Genomic DNA, 20,328 nt, shown 5'->3' with positions numbered 1-20,328 from the left:
CTTAGAGACTTACAGTACTCAAAACAACTATGAACAGCTATTTTTTCTTTTTTTTTTTTTTTTTTTTAATGGGAAGAGGGTGAGGAGAGACTGTTGCAAGAATGACTGAAAGCAAAAACTTTTCCACATGTGCTAATTCATGGGAAAGAGGTGAAGGATGCATTGAAATCTACCTTTCCCTACTGCCTCTGCTCCCCCAATATACATCCAACATGACCTGGAATCCTCTGATTAGAGTCAATGGTTGCTCTGAACCCTCACATTTCAAGAAAAGTGCTATTTGAGTGACTGCTGCTGTTATTTAAGTTAATATCAGTAACACACTAGTTTCAACCCTTAAGTTTTGTTTGGCACTTCCATGTAACCACCATGCTGAGTAACATGCAACTGAAGCCTCTAGGCACTTGGAGGTGTAAGGAATGATGGAGTAGATACTCAAAAGTTTTGCTATTACATCTCTCACCATGTTTTCACAATCCCCACCCTAATTAAAAAGGCAGGTTATTTTGAAGAACTTCCTGCATCTTTTATTTCACTTAGGAGTATAGTTATTAGCATTTCAAATAGCCATGAAGTGCAGAAAATGGCTGCTACCAGCTAAGTCTTGGAAAGCAGACTTTCAATTAGGTTTTCTGTAGTTAGAAAACTTACAGAAATGTTCAATTACTTTTTTCCACCCAAAAAGGAACATTTATAGGTCTTTAAAAGCATGCCATGTCACAAAACCCATGTCAACAGCCTCATCGGAAAAATACCTGTTGTATTCAGTGATTTCTGCATTAAGAAATCTGCAAGCAGTCCTGAGATTCCCCACACTTTGAAGCAGGTGGCAGTGTAGGTTAAAGAGACAAAGATTTTTCCTGCAGCTGACAGAAATTGTCGCTTTGCAATTTCTCCTTTTATCTTAACCCAAGGTAACAATATTGTTATCGGGTTCCTATCTAGATGGGAACAGGCACAAATTTTGAAAAGTACGTCTTTGTTGACTCAAAACTATTCCATTATTTCCACATGCAGCTTTGTGAGCTTTATTTCTCAGAACAAGACTCTGCAGTAAGAGATGTAACATGACCTCTCTTCTTTAATATGTTAGCAGAAGGACCTGTCTTCTGAAGAGGTTAGAGGATGTTACAGTGCAGTGATTCAGCATCAGCCTTCAGTGTTTACTGATAAACACTGATAGTTTTAATAAAAACAAATTCTGTGGCCTTTCTTCTACTGGACCTTCATTTATGCTGCTCACACAGACTTGGCAGTCAAAGCATCAAGGGATTTAACTTACGTTTACAAGTTTGGACTGCTTTTTCCAGTTATTTCAATCTTTTGCACATAAGGTGTTGTGCTATCTAGCATTTGTACCTCTGAATAGCTAGTAAGGTAGATTTTTTTCAGATATGTCCTACAGCATTAATTTAAATAAACAAACAAAATGCAACAACTGAGTTTCATTTAATGAACAGTAAGTGGCTTTGATCTCTTGCTAATGTGGGAACAGAACAACCACTTTGCAGAAGCAATTTTTGAAGATGACTACAAACATGGTAAGAGTACCTGTAATGAGGTGGTTAGGTTTTTTACTTGGAGATATGAGACGCGCGCGCGTGTGTTTCTGTGCAAATACTTTTGTGGAAGTGAAATGGACTGGTTCTGTGGCAGGAGAAAACAGCTGGACCTAAAACTGAAGAAATAACAGAAATTTGCTTAGCAGAGTGGGTGAAAAAGAAAACCACTTTTCATGAATTGGTTTCCAGACTGTTGAAAGAGATGTCATTTATACTAAATTTGGGAATTTCCAACAGAAATGAAGGAGATGGAAACATCCTCTAGGAAGCTGCCTGTCATTATCTTCTTCTCTACGTCATGAAGAAGAGAAATACAATTAAATAACAACTGGAAAATATGCAATCTCCCCTTACCCCCTTTGACTTCTCTGCAAACTCCCCACGGACTGCTCTTTCCTCCTCCTCGCACCCACTCTGGTCGTCTTGGAAAAGCTCCCAAGAGAGGGGCTGGCTCCTGTGGCAGGGGCCATCCCTCCCCACACTCCTCCCTCAGCCACGGGGCAGCTGGACTCCTTCCTCACCCTCCTCACCATGGAAGGAAGGGGAGGCCCTTCCCCACCCCACGCCTCGCACAGACACCTGTGGGGACAGGGCACCTCTCGGAGGGGCGAGACGTGGTGCCCTCAGGCCCGGCAGAGGGACCCACGCACCCACCTCCCGCAGGCACACACGGCAGAGACGTCGCACAGGCAGACACCCTCTCACACCAACCCCAAAACACCCCCGCGACTCCCCCACTCACACACACCACGCCACACGGAACCACCCTTTCCCCGAAGCGGCTCCCCTTCCCCCCCCCCCCCCCCGCCCCGCCCCGCAAAGACACCCACGCATCCCCACTCGCAGAAATACACTACACACTTTCCACACAGAAACACGAGCACCGCCCCCCCGCCTCCCGCCAACACACCCCACAGAGACAACCCCCCCCCCCCGCCCCACAGACACCCCCCGGGCACGCACACCCGGACACGGACATGCACAATCAGCGCCCCCCCCCCGGCCCCGCCACCGCCACGCCGGGCGCATGCGCATCGGCGGGCGCGGAGCTGTCCGAGTGCTGAATTCTCGGCGCGGTGCGCTCCCGCCCGCCTCATTCCAGCACAGGCGCTGGGCTTCCCCGCGGCCCCCGCCCGCTCCAGCCTTCCGTCCATCCCGCCCTCCATCCCGCCCTCCATCCCTCCTTCCTTCTATCCCTCCCCCCCCTCCAGCGCCGACGCCTCCCTGCCCAAAGAGGGGGAAAGCAGACCGACCCAGTAGCCCCACCACCGTTCATAAATACTAATTTTCAAAAGCAAAAGGGGGATAAAACATACCGGCAACAGCACTGCTCTCAGTGCTATTCCCTTTTGCTTGATGCTCCTCAGGTAGTTGGGTTTCCTCTTCTTTTCTTTCCTTTTTCTTTCTTTTCCTTTTCTTTCTTTCTTCCATTTTTTTTTTTTTTTTTTCTTCTTCTCCCCTCCTCTCCTCCCCATCACCAAAAGCGAGGCGGGGGAACGACCAGGTCTGATGCTTTGTCTCTTTTGTGCTGGCCGCTGGAGATGAGCCTAGGCTTGACCTGACCATGATTCCAAGGACTGGCACTTCTTTTTTACCCCCAGTTTGTAGAGATCCAGACCTTCTCTTCCTGATTGTCAAGAAAATTAAATCATTGCTGAATTTGGGAATCTAGGCAGCACCAGCTTACTTTTTACCTGCATCTCTCTGGAATCATTTCTGGGATATTTTCCAAATCATCACAGAAAGCAGGAGGAATGAACCGGCAGCTAGTGAAAATTTTGACAACCTTGTTTGCATTTTTCTTAGAGACTAACCACTTCAGGTAGGTGATACAGCTCTGTGTCAAGATTTTTGTCAAAAGGTTGTGGAAATCATAACTATAAAGGTACTATGTCACATTAACCTACTTTGTTTGCTATATTTGAGAGTATTTCATGTTCATTCTATGTAGGCTATCCCTTTTACGCTTGGAGACTCGTTGCTTGGTAACAAACACGTAAAATAATAATCTCAAGTTTGGGCGATCTGTTTTCCATTTCTCTGATTCAAAGACATGTTTTTTCACTGAGTATCAATACAGCTAAAAACGTTTTGTTCATTTTTCTTCCAAAATGCACATTCTGTGCTCTTACCGGAGGTTGTTTAGGAAGTTGCTTTGATTCCCTCCTCTTCAAGCTTTGGAAAGGAGTGAACCAGTTTTGTCAGGGATGTAGTTATTTCCAATTAGAGAACCAATCCTCTGATTTTGGGAAAACCCTGGATCAGACCAGCATTATGTTCACTTAAAGTACCAGTACATATGATTGTTGTTTCTATTTTTATTTTTTTTTATTATTTTTTTTTTTTTAGCATTTCATGAGCTTTTGGTTCAGTTATTGACTTTTTGCAGTACAAAGCAAACAGGTCAGTCTTATTAAGCAAAACATCACTTTAGCTGAGACTCATTATTGTAACGTACACTGCTACGTATCTACATGTACACATATAAAGTGTTTTTTTTATGAGTAATGGGGTATATTTACAGTGACAGAGTGAAATACTGTTTACATTTGTGAGCTTGGGGTCATAACATAACTTGTAACTAGTGGTCTCTGAAAGAAAATTGAAGGAATTTGCACAGGAACATCCCAAATAAGTGCACTGGATTAATTTTACAGCTTTTATTATCTTAATTGTATGTTTTTATCATTTAAGTGTGGAATATCATCTACTATGTAATAAGAATTAAAGAGTTTTTTTAATGGTACTATGTCATTGACAAAAGCAAAAAGAAGTAACCACCCCCTGTAAATGGAACCTTAAAAAGCGCAGGGAAACACACCACGAGAATTTACCATCACCTTGCTTTTTAAAAATTCTGATACTTTTGAAAAGGGATAAAGGATTTGATATTTACTTCTCATTTCAGATGCTTACATGTATATCTAATTTGTTTATACTTGCATATAGATGCACAGTCTCCTGCCCTGAAACACTCCTGAAGCTGAGTGGTTCCCTTTGGGCAAATATTTAAACAGAGAGTGGTACAGAAGACAGAGTCATAGAAGTCCTTTTAATATAGCTCAAAGATTATGTTGAAACATAGATACAATGAAACTGGTTGTTTAAGAATCCAGATAATGCTTTATGATGAAATCTGTGCATCTACACACCAAATACGACCATTTCATTCTAGTTTCTTTTTCCCTTGGAAAAAAACATGGGAAACTCCTAAATTCTCTCTCTCTGCAATATTTAATATGCTTGCAATATGCTATATGCTATGTACACAGTGTTTTGTATGCATGATATGGTATCAGAAGTTTGCTCTTAATTCCTGAAAACAGAGATGTGTCCCAAGAGCTTGAATATAAATACCAGCTGGTGATAATACTGATAAATTTGATTATTCCATGTTCGTTGGTAAAAAACACTGTAATATCAGATGTGACTGACTCTGGAATCCTTTTTACTATGTTGGGGAAGAATCCAGAGATTCACTAGAATCATTTAAATCTTTGTTGAGTAGCGTCTGTAAAGAACTTATTTTTTTTTCCTATCTATATCCTTCCCAGTATTAACAAACCCAATATTTTTCAGTGTTGCTTGGTGATTATCGCCAGCTATTGTTTGGAAGTTTAAGACCACCTTAAACCAGTGTTAACATATAGTTTTAACAGTGTACATGTAATTAAAGCAATGATATGAAACAGGATATCAAAGTCCCTGTAAGATTGCTCTACACATTAACATGAAGAGTAAATTCATTTTTCTGAAGTCTTAAAGTTGTAATAAATTTATTTTAAAAGCTGAAGTTTTTTTCTGAATAGCAAATTCTGTCCATGCATACTAACTTGAACTCATTTTTATTTCTAGAATAAAGTTTTCAGATTAAAAATAGACTAGATTGTTCTATAAAAATATTAACTGCAACATGCACTGTTTTGAAACAATTTTATTTAGTACTATAATTTTTCCATGACTTGAATACAATACAAGCTAAATATTAGCTAATGGTGGCTAATAATTTATTTAGGACGACTTTCTGTAAAGAACATGATTCAAGATCTGGAAAATCCCCCTCACAGACCCTGTCTCCTTCAGATTTTTTGGACAAATTGATGGGAAGGACGTCAGGATATGATGCTAGGATCAGACCAAATTTTAAAGGTAAGGTTTTTTTAAGACTTCTCATTAATTAATTGATTACACTTTGGACAAATTATAGGTTTGAGGGTTTTATCTCTGGGTTCTGACTCTTTTTTCAACAACTTCAGTTTTCCAGTATGATAGTGTCGTGGAGATCAGTTGATCCATGGAGATGACTAGGAGAGCAGTGTAGGTAATAAAGCTCCAGAGTTTGAAAACCCTCTCCTCACATGACAATAATGCTGTCAGATGTTGCTTCTGGAAACCTTACTAACTCCACGTAGTAAATAGGATCCCAGGTTCCACACTAAAAGCAATTGAGATGAATTGTTCCTGAAAGTTTTAAGCCATGAAGACAATATCTTTAACACTTCCATGCTGAGCTGTTGTCTTCTTTATGGTCTATGCTTTTGTTCAACTTAAAGTAAAACCTTCTTCTCCAAAGTAGGGAGACAGAACAGAAGATATGTACACAGCAGATTTTATCGTGCGAATGTTGACTAAATGGTAAGAGCTAATTTCTCAGAATCCCTACAAAAGATAGAAGCCATATTCTGTCACTTCCATGACTCCCTTCTTTTCTTCCAAAATTTGAACTGAGTTGAGGAGAGACACCACCACCATTACAGCACAAAGAAGGCTGTGGACTGGAGGCTTCTTTTGCAACCATTACTATTCACAACAAGTTTTCCTTGCTGTAGTCCTGTAAGTCTCTATGGAATTGAGTGCAGATCATCTTGTAGCTTTGAATGAAAGGAGTTGGGAGAGAAGTTCTCATTGCAAATATTTAGTGTTTATGGAGACCCCTATAGTTCCACCCAAACTGTCTCTTCTATGCCAATTTAAAGCTCAGAATGTAGTTTTACTTTGAAAACTGATAAAGTGCTTCCTTCCTTCACAAATCTGATGCCAACATACATTTGCATTCATATCTATCAGCTTTGGTCACCAAAATGCATGGTTTCCTATATTGAGCCTTGTTAGGAGTGCTGTGAAAGTTGATAATGACTGGAAATGATAATCATTTCTTAGTCAGTGAATGAAATGTTTGGAAAGAAGAAGCTTGCATGTCGATGAGAAAAGTGTTTAACTAAATTTAGATCAAAGATCAGTTTCTTCTCCCTGTATCATATGTGCAAATTACAAGATTTGGAACCAGGTGCCCTTTTTGACTGCTTCCTATGCCTGAGTGTGGAGGAACCTAGTATGGATTTCAGATCCAAAGATTTGAAATCTGACATGCTAAAAAATATCTAGTCAGTAAAGTCTTAAGTTTTCATTTCAGAATAGTTGTCAAAGTGCTTATTGAGGTCCTCAACTGGAGATCACATTTAATGTAGCATTAGGCTCTCACACTCATTTTGTGCGTTTGCATGAGTAACAGTGAAGTTTTAGAGAATCCACATGAAGGCAGAAATTGCCTGAACTGAGCAAGGTAACAATCATTAAGGACTTATTCCTGCCCTTTATATGGGAGGGAGACTAAAAGAAGACTTCTGCTGCATCTCTTGAAGCTCAGATAAAACCAGGCATAGTAACAGTCCCTGTACACATGTATATAAAGAGAGCTCTTTATTGCCCCTCTGTACGTGTCTAAAACCATTTAATGAAAAACCCAGATGGAAACATTCGCAGCTTTGCTCCCCTGATGTTTGACCAGGTAGAGCAGCTTTATGGTGTGCACAATGCTGTATGATGCGTGCTGAGCTGTTTGGCAGACATTGCTCCCCTCCAAGTCCCACGGTTCATTTGTGTTCCCAAAGAGAAGCTGCTGCCTGATGGCAGCATGGCAAAGAATCTGCCATTTCTTATCTTTGATTTGTTTTATTAAGTCACTTTCCAGAGCAGGATGGTACTTTGTAGCTGTTTGAACTGATAAACAGATCTTCAGCATTTTTTCATAACTTCACATCTCTGAGCTCTCCCATAGCTCTCAGTCTTCTGGTGAGAGGTCTGAAAGGTTTTCTTGTTCTTTGCTATGTTCCTTTGAAGGGTATTTTTTATCTCAGAGTTCAGAACTAGAGAGTTGTCATGCAGTTTTGAACTTTGCATCACCAGTCAAAACCTTGTCAGCTGATAACCAGTTTTATTAGTCAGTATGATTGCACACCCATGTTCTAGTTGCCCAAGTCCTCTTAACTTTTTTAAAAAGTTGAAAATACTTATTTTTCTATATTGCATATTTTTGCCTTTTAAAGAATAAGAGGTAGAGTTGCAAAGAGGTCAGAATAAATTTGTCTTGCATGGAGTTAAGTATTATAAAGGTATTTTTAGTACTGAGTCTTTATTGTGAAAATAATACAAATTGTTTCAGTTTCTAACATTCATTAATCTGAGATCTTTTTTGGGATATGGGCTATTGTACAATTCTGATATTCTAAATCATATAAATGGATGGATGCATGAAATGTTGAATGATTACCTAATCTATAACAGTTTTTGTATTTTAAGGCAAGAACTTTTAAGCATAAAAGAAGTCTGCAGGAACAATGGTTTAAACTAGGGACCTGTTACCTGGCTTTGCATGTAGTCTGGGGTTAATATTTGATTCCTGTGTTTTACAAAAGACATTGTGGATCAAGATAGTTGTGCCACTACTCATGCATTTGTCTAGCTTTTTCTGCTTTAGATCAGTTACATAGCTTTCTCTGAGTCCACTGTGGGCATTTTAAAGTGTCAGAAAAGTCTGATTTCATGGAAAGGCAACTGAGTAGAACCCATTTATCTTACACCACTGGTTATTCAATAATTAAATATACTTTTATGACTAGTCTGAATTACTGGAAAACAGGAGCTATTTGATTAATTTGTGGAATAAAGGCTATGCATTCTAAAGAGAGAGGAAAATGTTACTTACTGGAACAAGGTGTTTTATCCAGATAAAGCATTTCATCATTAGTTACTGCTTTTCCCTAGCTTGCTCTTGCGAACTAGAAAATTCAGGAAGATAGTGGGAGAGAAACATGTGAATATATAAATGGTTAGACATCAAGAAGAGGGGTTTTCTTTGTTTGGTTTTGGGTTGTGGGGTTTTTTTGGGGTTTTTTTTGGTTGCTTTTTTTTTTTTTAACAGAAATACTGTATACTGAAATATCCTTTTTTTTTTTTTTTTTTTTTTTTTTGTATTTTTCTGTCTTATACAATCATTTGAAAGCAGAGGAGCACATTTCTGGTTCTTCTTGACACAGAAAGTGATTGGATACAAAATGACCAGGCACTGAGAGGGACTGTCCCCCTGATGAACAGCCAGGGAGAAATGCAGAAGTGACGGCTCTCAAAATTGCCTTTCTTTAATCACCGTCTGTCAGATACTTAATGCATACTTTTTCATCTTACGCTTAGCTATTATTGAATTTGAATAGGCTAATAATTTGTATAAGGACACAGAGGGGAATACTTTTAAATGTAAATATGAAGACTGCAATCTAATACTAATTGAAGTCCCTGAGAGTCTTTCTGTTGACAGCAAACATACACTCATGGTCCTATGAATTGATTTGCTGTTTTTTCTTCAACAGTAACATCAGTTGAGCATGTTTTCTGTAAAATAATAAAAGGTGAAGCCTGCATGATATACTTTCTACCTGATTAATATTAATGTTACATTTTTTAATGGTAAAACCCAACAACAACAAATCAGAGTGGTGCCTTGTACTTTCTCCAATGCTCACTTTGCTTTCCTCAGCAACACTAGAAACAGCAGTGTAGGGCACCTGTGTTATAAAGCTAGCCAAGAATGTGCTTTCGCACTGGTAGAAACCAGGGATGGTGAAGTGGTATCTTAAACTAGTGTATATTCCGTTCAGACTCCCTCAAGAGCACTGTGTGCAATGTTGTGATACAAGGGATCAATCCACAACTTAATCACAACATGAGACGTGGGGCTAATGGAAAGTCCGCTTGAATTTAAAATTTCCTAGCAGGTGTTGACCTTCACAGGTTACTAAATTATTTCTACTTTTTAACACCTTCATCTTCTAAAACTACTTAAAATCTAAATGTAAGCTAGAAATGATCACATAGAGAAAACTATTTATCTATAGGAACCATTACGTCCTTTATGCCAAATTCTTTAAGTAATAGACTGGCTGTCATGCACTGGGTGGAGAGAAGGTGAGCTTGTCACCAAGAGCTCCAGAACAGTGTTATCTTTTAGCATGGAAAACATTTGCAGTGAAGATGGTAGTGATTTTCTTTTGTATTGAATTTCATTCTATGTTTTAAGTGCATTCTTTCCCATTTAGTTGTTATTTGCTAAAGAATATTCTGATTTTTATGGAGTTTCATGGAGGTGTGCAACAACAGCGCCCATTAAGGTTACCCTTATCACTGGATGGTGCAATGCAGTGTGAATTAACTTGCTCAAAATCTGCTGTTTATGAACTCAGAGAAGTCTCGTTAGAGGGATACAGTTTGGGGGTGTAGTGATTGTAGTTGTAAAAGATTAGTCTGTGATTACAGTGGTGTAATGTTATTTTCATGCCGAGTCAGTGGGTTTATATCTGAATAATAAACACACGGACTAAGTAATTTACTGGAAATTAGCTTGACAACTGTTACAGGAAATGGCTTATGCACTTTAATACTTTAACTCCTTGGCAGCAAGGGTCAGTTTTTCCCATATGTTCAACCCCATTGCTTACTTATTTGGCCCCTGAGTTACCCTGTAATGAAATGCTTAAAAAACGCATGAATGGAAAACACTGAGTGACATTTAAGGGTGGAATTAATGGCATCACGCTTAGTAACTTAAAAGCAGCTTCTGTGTACGTGCTAAGAAGAGGAACTGTCTGCAGTAGTTGACCTGAATCTACACATAACACTTCACAATAAATACCTGTTGGAAAAACAACCTGTAAATATATATAAAAGTTGAAAAGCATACCTAAGATAAGCTGTGGAGCTGCAGTGATTTGTTCTCCAGTGGTTAACAACCTTCCCAAAGCCAGACTGCAGTTATTAACAACTACTGGCCATGAAGTCAGATGTGGAGAATATCCTGTACTGGGCAACTTTCCACACAGTTTGAGCTTCAAAGGACTGTGTCTGATGGAGACTCAAATCCCATTCAGGCACGACAGCATGTAGTTAAGGAAGTGCATGTTATCGGTGCATTCTCGTTGTAGGTCATGGGCTGAGGGTTCATTGTAGTAGGAGGAAGGCTATGTGGCCAGTTTTTGGATGTGGCCAGGCCATTGCACTCCCTAAATATAGCTTGCTTGAGAGGTGCAAGCATCCATTTTTAGAGGGGTATGCTTCTGCCTTGAAACACATCTACAACTTTATGCTGCTTTCAGATGAAGCTTTGTATACACATCTCACTGCACAGTTAAGTGCTGTGTGAGGATCCTTACCCACAGGATATCAGGTTTGTTTGGGTTTTTTTAACTTTCCTTCAAGTACAAAAATGTAGCCAAGGAAATTATGTTGAGCCCCTGCCCTAGGTACGCACGTTTTCATGCAGAAACCTTTTTACTGCAATTATGCAAGGACCCTTTTAATTATGTTTCTCTTAAAATTGTTGGTAAAGAGGGCTATGGAACTTGTCCTTCTTCCCCTCTTTATTTAACTTCAGGTTCTTTTCCAGAACATGAGTAGGCTGAGGGAGGTGCATGGCTAGTTAGGTTGTGCCTAGGCTTCAAGACAAATGGAGTCCGACAGCAAGCTCCAACAGCCCCCCTGATTATCTACTTTGCTTAGCTGTTTGCTTATTCCCTGCATCTCTGTCTGAGCTTCCTGCAGCCAGCTCCCTCCAAAGCAAGTCAGAAAGACTGCAAGCATGCAGCAGTGGAAAGCACAACCTAACCAACCTAACCTGCTGCTTGGCCTTCAAGCTGAGGATTGGTCCCTGGTCTTCTTTTACATGTAAAAAAGGTTAGCCACAGTGATCTGCATCATATTGGTGTGTTGCCTTTATTCAGAACCAATGATTTAATTAAAAGATATCAATGTATTTGGCTGTTGTCATGGAATATTGGTCTGCTGCTGCATAAACTGCCAGGGGAATTTATGAGAAACAAATGTCAAAGCAGAGTCAAAGACCTTCGATATCAAAGCAGGAGACACTAGTGTTTTGATCATATTCTAATTTAATTGTATTGTTTTTATCACATCCAATGTCCTGTTTATATTTAAAATTTCTATACAGTTGAAGCCAATGCCCTTGGGTCACTCATTAAGCATCTTGTTGTGCTTTGGTTGTCTTAGAAAACATGTAATTTATATATAAAATATATAAAAACATGAACACTTAATTTACTATAAATATACACAGTTATAAACTGAAAATCTATTACATACAGTGATATAGTCACTATGAATATATATATAAAAAACAGAAATATCCAGTTTTATTAGACAGATTCATTACCTGTTTTTTTCCCTCTGGAAATATGAATATAAATCTCTGATTAAGTAATCAGAAAATGTACGTTTGATGGTTCATTTTCCAAATATGCATTTCACATTTTTTCACAGAAATGACCGATTTAAACAGTCTGCAGAGAAGAGCCCTCCCAAATGAAGCAGACAGGGTCGTACAGGGTCTGACACAGCTCTAAGATGAAAAGTGCACAATGTCTGGCATAAATAGTGACCTGCCAATGTCATAAACAACAAGTCCATGGTTAAAAATCAAAATTTACAGAAATATAAAGGCTCTGATTCTGTAAACCATGCAAGATCAGAACAGTACAGTTCATGAGAGAAGTGCCATTCACCAGCTATTCAGTTACTTATACGGGATAAATCAGAGCAGCGTAGTTGCTTATCTGAACTGTGCCAGCTACCAGCAATCCTCCAGTACTGCAAGGACATGAAGGCACATTGGTTACTCCTTATGCCTCAGCTACATATCAGCAACTGGGAAGGGTGGAAGCATAAAGGCTTCATGAGTCAATAAAAGAAGCAAGCTTTTAAAACAGGACTTTGAAGGAGTAAGTCCGCAAACAAACAAACCAACCTCCCTGGAAATCCCTGATACACCTGCTGTGTGATGCTGGCAGTGTATTACTGTTTTGTTTTAAAGTTGCTCAGATTCTCTCAGTTCTCCTGAGTACACCCAGAACTTCCCCAGGCTCTCACTTAGCACTCACCTCACTCCTAAACCAAATCCAGGCTCTCTGATGTGGCACTGCTCCACCTTCATCTCCCTGTAGGGACCAGGTATCTCAGAGCCTGCCTTATATTCCACAGGAAAAGGATTAATCTCAGGGTAGATCTGTGATCACGTAAACCGCACACCCCCCCCCCCCCCCCAAACCAAAACAGTGCCTATGGGTGGCCTGCCTCCCTCTACAATACACAGAAGATTGGTGGTCCAGTTTCCCCTCAGCTTAAAGGATTCAGTGTCTGATCCAAAGGACTGCGAATGATTCCGAGTGGCCCATTTTGGCATTGGAATGGGTTGCCCAGGGAGGTGGTTGAGGCACCATCCCTGGAGGTATTCAAGAGAGGAGTTGACATGGTGCTCAGGGATATGGATTAGTGTTGGGTGGTGTTTTGTGTGTGGTTTTTTGTTTGTTTTTTTTTTTTTTTTGTTGGGTTTGGTGGTTAGTGTTTTTTTTGGTTGTTTTTTTTGTTTGTTTGTTTTTGTTTTTGTTTTGTTTTTTGTTTTTTGTTTGTTTAATCGGTTGGACTAGATGATCTTAAAAGGTCCCTTCCAACCTAGGTGATTCTGTGATTCTGTGATTTTGCAGCAAAGAATTCAAACTTCACTAGTCCAGGGAGAAAATACAAAGGGAACATGGCTTTTCAACCTTGCAATGTAGCTGCTTGTCTGAGAGGGGAGAGCCTTTACTCTTGACCATTTTGATGTGATGCACAGAAGTGACTGTTGTAGCCATTACACCTTAAGGGCAGCTGATGTAACTGTTATAGAAAAAGTTGTAAGGACAGGGATTGGGAGCCAGCACTTCTCTCACTCTTCCTGAGAGTTGCCCCAACCATTAAGATACAAATGTGCATGAGTGCACTTTATCTTTCCAAATGTTGTATCGTAAGTGCTTTGCTGCACAACTTGCTGGGTTCAGTAGGTTATCCACACCTGTTAAATATTTTTAAAAGTGACCATAGCCGCACTTCAGGATGAATCCCATCCTGTCTGAATAGAAGACAGTGAGAGAAATACCACTCCAGTTCCCAAGAAACCCACAGCCTCGTAGCCTAGAAGGTGCAAGTTTTCAGCCCTTCAATCTGAGGCATGCATAGAAGATCCTAGAAAGGATTCTTTCTGCATGAAATCTCTCAACATTTTATTATTGCTCGCAAAGCTGGCTGTGTTTTAAGAAGAAAGACTGAAATTCTTGAATGCTTTTTCAATGGAAGGTTGTATGTGTTGACTTTGTGGAAAATGCTCTGAGCTGTGGAACCTGGGTGAGATACATAAACCTTGCTGAGAAGCAAGGTTTCAGGAGGGCCCTGAGGAGCTTATTGTGAATTATTTGCTCTCTGCAAATGGTCCCCCACTGTGCTGAAGTATTGCGCTCTGCCCGTGGACTGTATGAGGACCTTAGGGTTACTCCACAAGGGCCTGGGTGTTATTCACCAAAGCATCAGACACTGCAACCGCTTCTAGCTGTCATGGGGCTGAGATTTTTTTGGCTGTAGCAAACAGTGGGCTGCCCAGTAGTAGTATGATGCTCTCCTCCAAAAGCTAATAACCCCTGCCTGTGTTTTTCTATGTCTCCAAAGCCCAGGACTGCATGGAAGCAACTAGGCACATCTACACCTAGCTGAATTGTGGGCACATTCTCTTAAAGAATAGAAATTGATATTCAGTTGATACACACAGCATGAACAAACTCATTCTTCCTCTGTCCTGGGAACACATCTACATGTTATCTCCCTTGCTTTTGTACTTGAGAAAATATAGATGAGAAGAGGCTAAATGCTTTCCTTAAACCAGCATAGTTAGTCAGGGAAAATCTAGGATTAAAATTTACCAGATCAATACTCATTATGTTAGGCTGCTTCTAATGACTACATTCCCAATGTGTGCTGTCTTTATGTCTTCGTCTTAGGCTATAAAACTGTCTTATCAGGACTGCTCTTTCCTCTTGTGCAGTTTATTCTGTCCAATAAAGATTTTTTCCTAAATAATAAATAAAAGCACAGTAACAACTTGGACAGAATGCTGCTATAAACTCTTACACTGCGATTTAAAGCAGTTGCTGAAGAGATGCATGCAGATCACATGCATGGGGCTAAACCAAAAGCGTATGTAAAAACTTCTTTTTTACCAGATATGAAAGTAGCCTATTGTCTATGCATAAACACAAGACAACATACTCTCATCCATGCCAAACTAAAATGCAGATGTGGCCACTCCACATGAAGGTTTCAAACTGCAGCAATTTTTCTTTCCAGACAGTGATACCCCATCAGATCTGGAAGAATTTTGCAATTCTTTGGCTCTATACTCCTGAGAATAATTTTGCAGATTTTGGGCTCCATACCCCTGAGAATTTTGTTTTTTTCACACCTCTGAGGTGTGTTTTGTGTGGGATGAAGCACACACAATCTGTTAGAAACAGGTTTTATTTTTTTTTTCAATAAAATAAAAAATTTGACTTACCAAAATAATAAATAATTAGGGACGGATTCAATTCAGGCCAATAAGATCCTCAGTGTGGATATGGTCTGGTTTGGATAACTTTGTAGAAGACTCCTATTCAGCATAACTACTGGTGGCAGAAACTAGAAAAAGACCATACACCCTGACCCTGCAACACACTTTATGTCAGCAGAGTTCTGAACCTATATAAAAGCCATGGGATGCTCCTCTCAGCAATGCAGTGAGCATCTTGCACCAAAGAGCTACTAATTTCCTTACAACAGGTGGTTTGGCATTGATAAAAAAGTAAGCCAGCTTATAAGATGTTTATTTTCTAGGTAGGTGAAAGGTGCCCAAGAAGTGCTTTAAGGATGTCTTGGAGTTTAAAGACAGATCCTTTTTGGTATTTAGGATGTGGGACATCACACACAAGGTTCCCAAAGAGAGAGGGGATATGTGAAGGGGAGGAGACAGGCGACTGAGCTAAACATACAACAGATCAGCTGATGGGAGCATTGAAGCTGCGAGTCAGGAGGGAGGAATTAATTTCAAAGTAATATTCTGTGCAGATTTTATGGAAATGAGTTGAACTATAAGGAAGTAAAAAATGGGACCTTCCCAATAGCTGAAAGGTTTGAAAATAGAAAGAAAATTTTATTTTATTAGTGCTAGATGTGGTGAGTTTATGGGGCTGTGTGTCTCTGACCAGTTGCAGATTGCCATCTGTACCAGCTTCTGACCATTTCTGTTGTCATTTGTCCCTATGCCTGAGCCATCCCATTTCTCTAAATCCCATTGTTCATCTGTGTCCCATGTATCATTTTTTGTATAATTTCCTAGCAGCCATAAATCAATGTCTGTTTTGTAATGTTAGTCACCCACACTGCTCTTTTTCTTCAAGTCCTGCATACGCGTTCTGACAGTAAATCAAGGAACATCATGGAGACATTAAAGGTAAAGCTGGCAGAATTGTGAAATAAAGTGAATGTCCGAGCTCAGAGGAACAAAAAAAAAGGAATTAAAATTGATTCTGAGACCTCTCTGTGGCCAGAGAGAGAGGTATTGACCAAGCCCTGTATTTGAGACTGCACCTATTGACTCTTATAACTGAGCATCCATTAATTTTTCCAGCACAATATCAGAATAACAGAGAAGGAACAAAGTAAGAAATATTTAGAGAGAAAGGAACAAAGTACCAACTTAGTTTTTTAAATAAATGTTTCAAGGTGAGTATGGCGAGCAGAATGAAGCAGTTCATTCTGACTGAAAATAGAGGCCTAGGATGGTTGAAAACATTTCAATATTATTATTAATACTTTTTTTTTTTCCATTAAGTAGATCTTCCCTCCTGCCTTCTCTTCTCAGTGAACATTTTTATCTTGTGGTTCTGTGCGGTCTCTTAGATGAGTTGGCTACACTGACTTCGTAAATCATTATTAAAAATAAGATTACCCAGGAGGAATTTGACTGACCCTGTGCTGGAGTGCAGATTTCATGACTAGAGATGTAATACCCTCTTCTATTTAACCACATTCAGCAGTGTCCCAGGCCTCTGCACAAATTATACAGTTCACATGCCTATCAGCAGTGGAGAGCTCTGTCTTCATTAATGCAAAGCAACTGAGCAGTTTCTCAGAATTAGGTGCGAGGAACATGTCTGCTACCTGCTTCCAGTGAGGCTGAGCGCCTCTGCCTTTCCATTTTCTCACTTCAGTGAGCAGTACTTTGTGATAAGAAAAGAAGTAGGTGCCTGGATCTTTTAATGTCTAAGAAAAGCAAATAATTCAATTTCTCCAAATACTGCCCATTGCTCTATTGCACTGGAGGAAGAAAGACTTCAGAAAGAGATGCCTTGCAATGAGGTGCTTGTCATGATTTGGAATGGAAATATTTGGAAGAAGAGTAGAGAGCTCAGAGAAAAAAAAGTTTGCTGGTCACATGAAGAATTAAAACATTTATTTGAATATTTTCAAAGTTGACAAAAGTGCTAAGTAGCTTTGCACTATAGACTTCTAGTTCCAATGGGAAGTCTCTGGATGCAAGATTTCTGATTTACTGCTTTTCAGATTATTTCCACAAACTCATTTGCACATGGAAGGCTTGAGCTCTGGGACTCACCACACTCAGTCACGAGTGTGACCGAGGCTTGTGTAGAAATATCTGAGCTAGCTTTCAAGTAATTTGCTCGGAGGTGCCCTGCGCCAAACTGAGATGATACAGAGCTCAACACAAGGTATAATGCCTGAGGTTAATGGCCTCCAGTGAATTCCAGCCTGCCATGACTATAGCGGTAGCAGCCCTCAAACTACCTACATGAAAGCCAGCTCCAGTCCATTTACACAATCTGTTGTGACTGCTATGGCTATATATTCTATGTAGGCTAGGTCTGGTTAGCTGGATAAATCAGGAACATGTCAACTGTTTTAAAGGGCTTTTCATTTCTGAGTTCCTGGTTTGTGGAGTGAAATAAAATAGTGCCTGAAAATTGTTCTTGTGCAGTGTCTATTAGATAATCTATTTGGAAATATCCCACTGCACCCCAGAGCTGACAGTAATATATGTTTCTGTTATCAGCCTCAGCAGAAAAAGGCAGGGAAGAATGAACACACCGTATGGACTATCCTGTAATGCCAAATGCAGAACTGAAGAGGTTTTGTAGTGTGAGACTTACCTTCCTCTTCCAGAGCTGTGTCTGTGGACAAAGACATTCACTGAATGTGAAGCATGCCAATCCAACAATTTTCACAAGTGCTTTAAGGCACAAAAAAGTGGATCTTAGCAGGAATTCTCCTTCCATGAAATGTTGATAGGATTTTACTGGTATGATTCCTGTTACATTCAGCAATAGTCCCACAGCTGAAAACTCACATACCACTTCAGAAATTGATTGCTCACTGTTTGACCTCAGAATATTTCAATGTATATATATAGAAGGGTTTAGCTGTACTTACTCCACAGACATTTTCTGTCTGTGACTCATTCTGTAATCACCTGGATCTGACAATCACTGGAGTATTTGTCTTGTGGCTCCTCAGTGGTATTTTGCTGAAGAAGAGCTTTCAGTTTTGGAATGTAACATGCCCTTTTTACATCCAGGTCATGTCATAAAGCTGAATTTTTGCTGAGATGTTTTCTCAAGTTAACCAAGTGAAGGGAAGCAGCTTAAATCTTGCTGTAAAAGAAGAGTTCCTTTGATGCTGTTTTGTTTAATTATATTTGTGTGTGTGCCTGCATGTGCACTTCTGGAAATAGGCAGCTGGAACTAGGGAAAAATTGTACTTTCCTCTATTCGTAATACTCTCCTGCTGATTCCATTCACTGTTGCCTCTATCTTTTGCCTGCTTTAGGTAGGCATGTTGTGTATCCTCCAGTCTGTAAATACCATTACCGTAAGTGATGTTGCTCATGCATATTCCTCAGATACTTGGTGGTATTTGGCCTTAGTGATATCAGTGGGAATTAAGTCCTAAAAAGGATTTAGACACCTAAATCTCTGCAGGTCTTGCTCTGGCTCTGTAAGTGCCTCTGTAGCTCTTAGCCTCATTCCAGTGATCACAATGGATAAAAGTATATTGATATCACATAATATGATTCTGAGTCTCAGATGCAACAGTAAGCACCCAACGCTGTTGCCACATTCCCATCAGGAGATATGGCATTCTCAGCAAGCTAGGTTATTATATAGGACAGATGAACTTTCAGAGTATGTTGGTTTTAGCTTGATGAAGCAGAACAATAATTTTGTCTTTATTTGATTTTTCCAGCAAATTGCATCAGTGCAAGGTACCATACAATTACTGTATTTCAGAGATTCCTGAGATTTCTGCCCTTGTGGGTTTGGTGGGGATTTTTGAGTTTGGAGGGGGGTTTGTTTGTTTGTTTAGTAGGTAGAATTGTCATCAATGAATAATAAAAGTGACTTAAGCGTAATAAATTCTGTGATACATTGGATTGTGGTGAATACTTCTAAAGAAGTATGGATATGATTATAGTTAGGGAGTCAGCGTGAAGCACTCTATGGAAATCCCATAGAAAGACAACTTCATAAATGAAAGGCATCACCCCCAACAAGACAAGAAATGTCAACTTGATTTGTAAGACTTAGGGGAACTATGTTGTTCTGGTGTCATGAATTTTTGCCTCCTGTGACTGATACGTTTCCCTTGCTGTTAACAGTCTAATGAGATGAGGATGTTTAAATGAAGGAAAACATTGGTTTTGCTCAAAGGCAGAATGATAGGGAAAGAATGAAGGCTTATCTAGGTACTTGCAATAAAGACTATGTTTTATACAGATCCTTGAAAACAAGTGTGCAAGATGCACTGCTTCTGGAGTAGATGCAGGATCCTTGCGCCTCAGAGGAACTTTTCTGGTCAATCAAAGCTGCCTTTCTTCCCCTCGGCTGATATCCATGGTCCCTGGCCACAGGATTGACTGACCTGCCTTTGATGGCACTTCTCAAGTCCTTACCCTGCACGCTGCACTCTGAGCAGGGAAGAAGCTAGGATGATAAACAACTTCCTCCTGTCTAATGACCATGGCCAGCTGAGGTGTCCCAGCAGTAGTTCAGCCTTGCTGTCTAACTTACAGGGATGTGCCTGCAGGCCCACGAAGAGCTGCTTTGGCAAGCTCTTGAAGTGGTAATTCAGGCACCTGTAGTACTGCAGCTGCAAAAGCAGAGCCCTCCATGGGGGTTAGCTCTGTTTCAGGTCTCATAAGGACTGTACTGAATGTTGGGGGCTGCTTAGTTTGCTTGAGGAGAAATCACGGAATCACAGAATGATATGGAGTTAGACTCCAGCTGCCTCCAGAACTGGCAATTAATAAACCATCTCCAACAAGTTCTGCTACCTTCCCCTGCTGTCCTGGGATCTGTGTCACCAGTGCTCAGGTCAGCATGCTTGTCTTTGTCCTGCCCTCGCCCGCATTTTCATCCCTCCCTCATTTGAGCTCAGACTTGAAATCCCTGCTGCACAGACGAAGGGATGCTCAATCCCTCGTGGGATCACTGCCTCCTCACATTTCCCCTCGGTCATGTTCCAGAATCCCTATTTTGTCCCTACACTCAGGCAGGATTGATTTTAG

General features: G+C 40.1%; 1 protein-coding gene across 2 annotated transcripts in view; it reads left to right on the top strand.

Moving 5' to 3' along the window:
* The first annotated feature begins 3,316 nt into the window (after nucleotides 1-3,316).
* GLRA2 (glycine receptor alpha 2) overlaps nucleotides 3,317-20,328 on the top strand; it is a 131,825-nt gene continuing 114,813 nt past the window's right edge. For both annotated transcript variants that reach the window (XM_074168785.1, XM_074168795.1), the window contains exons 1-2: nucleotides 3,317-3,384; nucleotides 5,578-5,711. In XM_074168785.1, coding sequence (XP_074024886.1) covers nucleotides 3,317-3,384; nucleotides 5,578-5,711 — 202 coding nt within the window. The remainder of the gene's footprint in view (nucleotides 3,385-5,577; nucleotides 5,712-20,328) is intronic.

Source organism: Numenius arquata, chromosome 1 (assembly GCF_964106895.1).
Source record: "Numenius arquata chromosome 1, bNumArq3.hap1.1, whole genome shotgun sequence".
Taxonomy (NCBI): domain Eukaryota; kingdom Metazoa; phylum Chordata; class Aves; order Charadriiformes; family Scolopacidae; genus Numenius; species Numenius arquata.
Note: the sequence above shows the minus strand (reverse complement) of the source record. Positions and strands in the feature narration are given on the sequence as shown.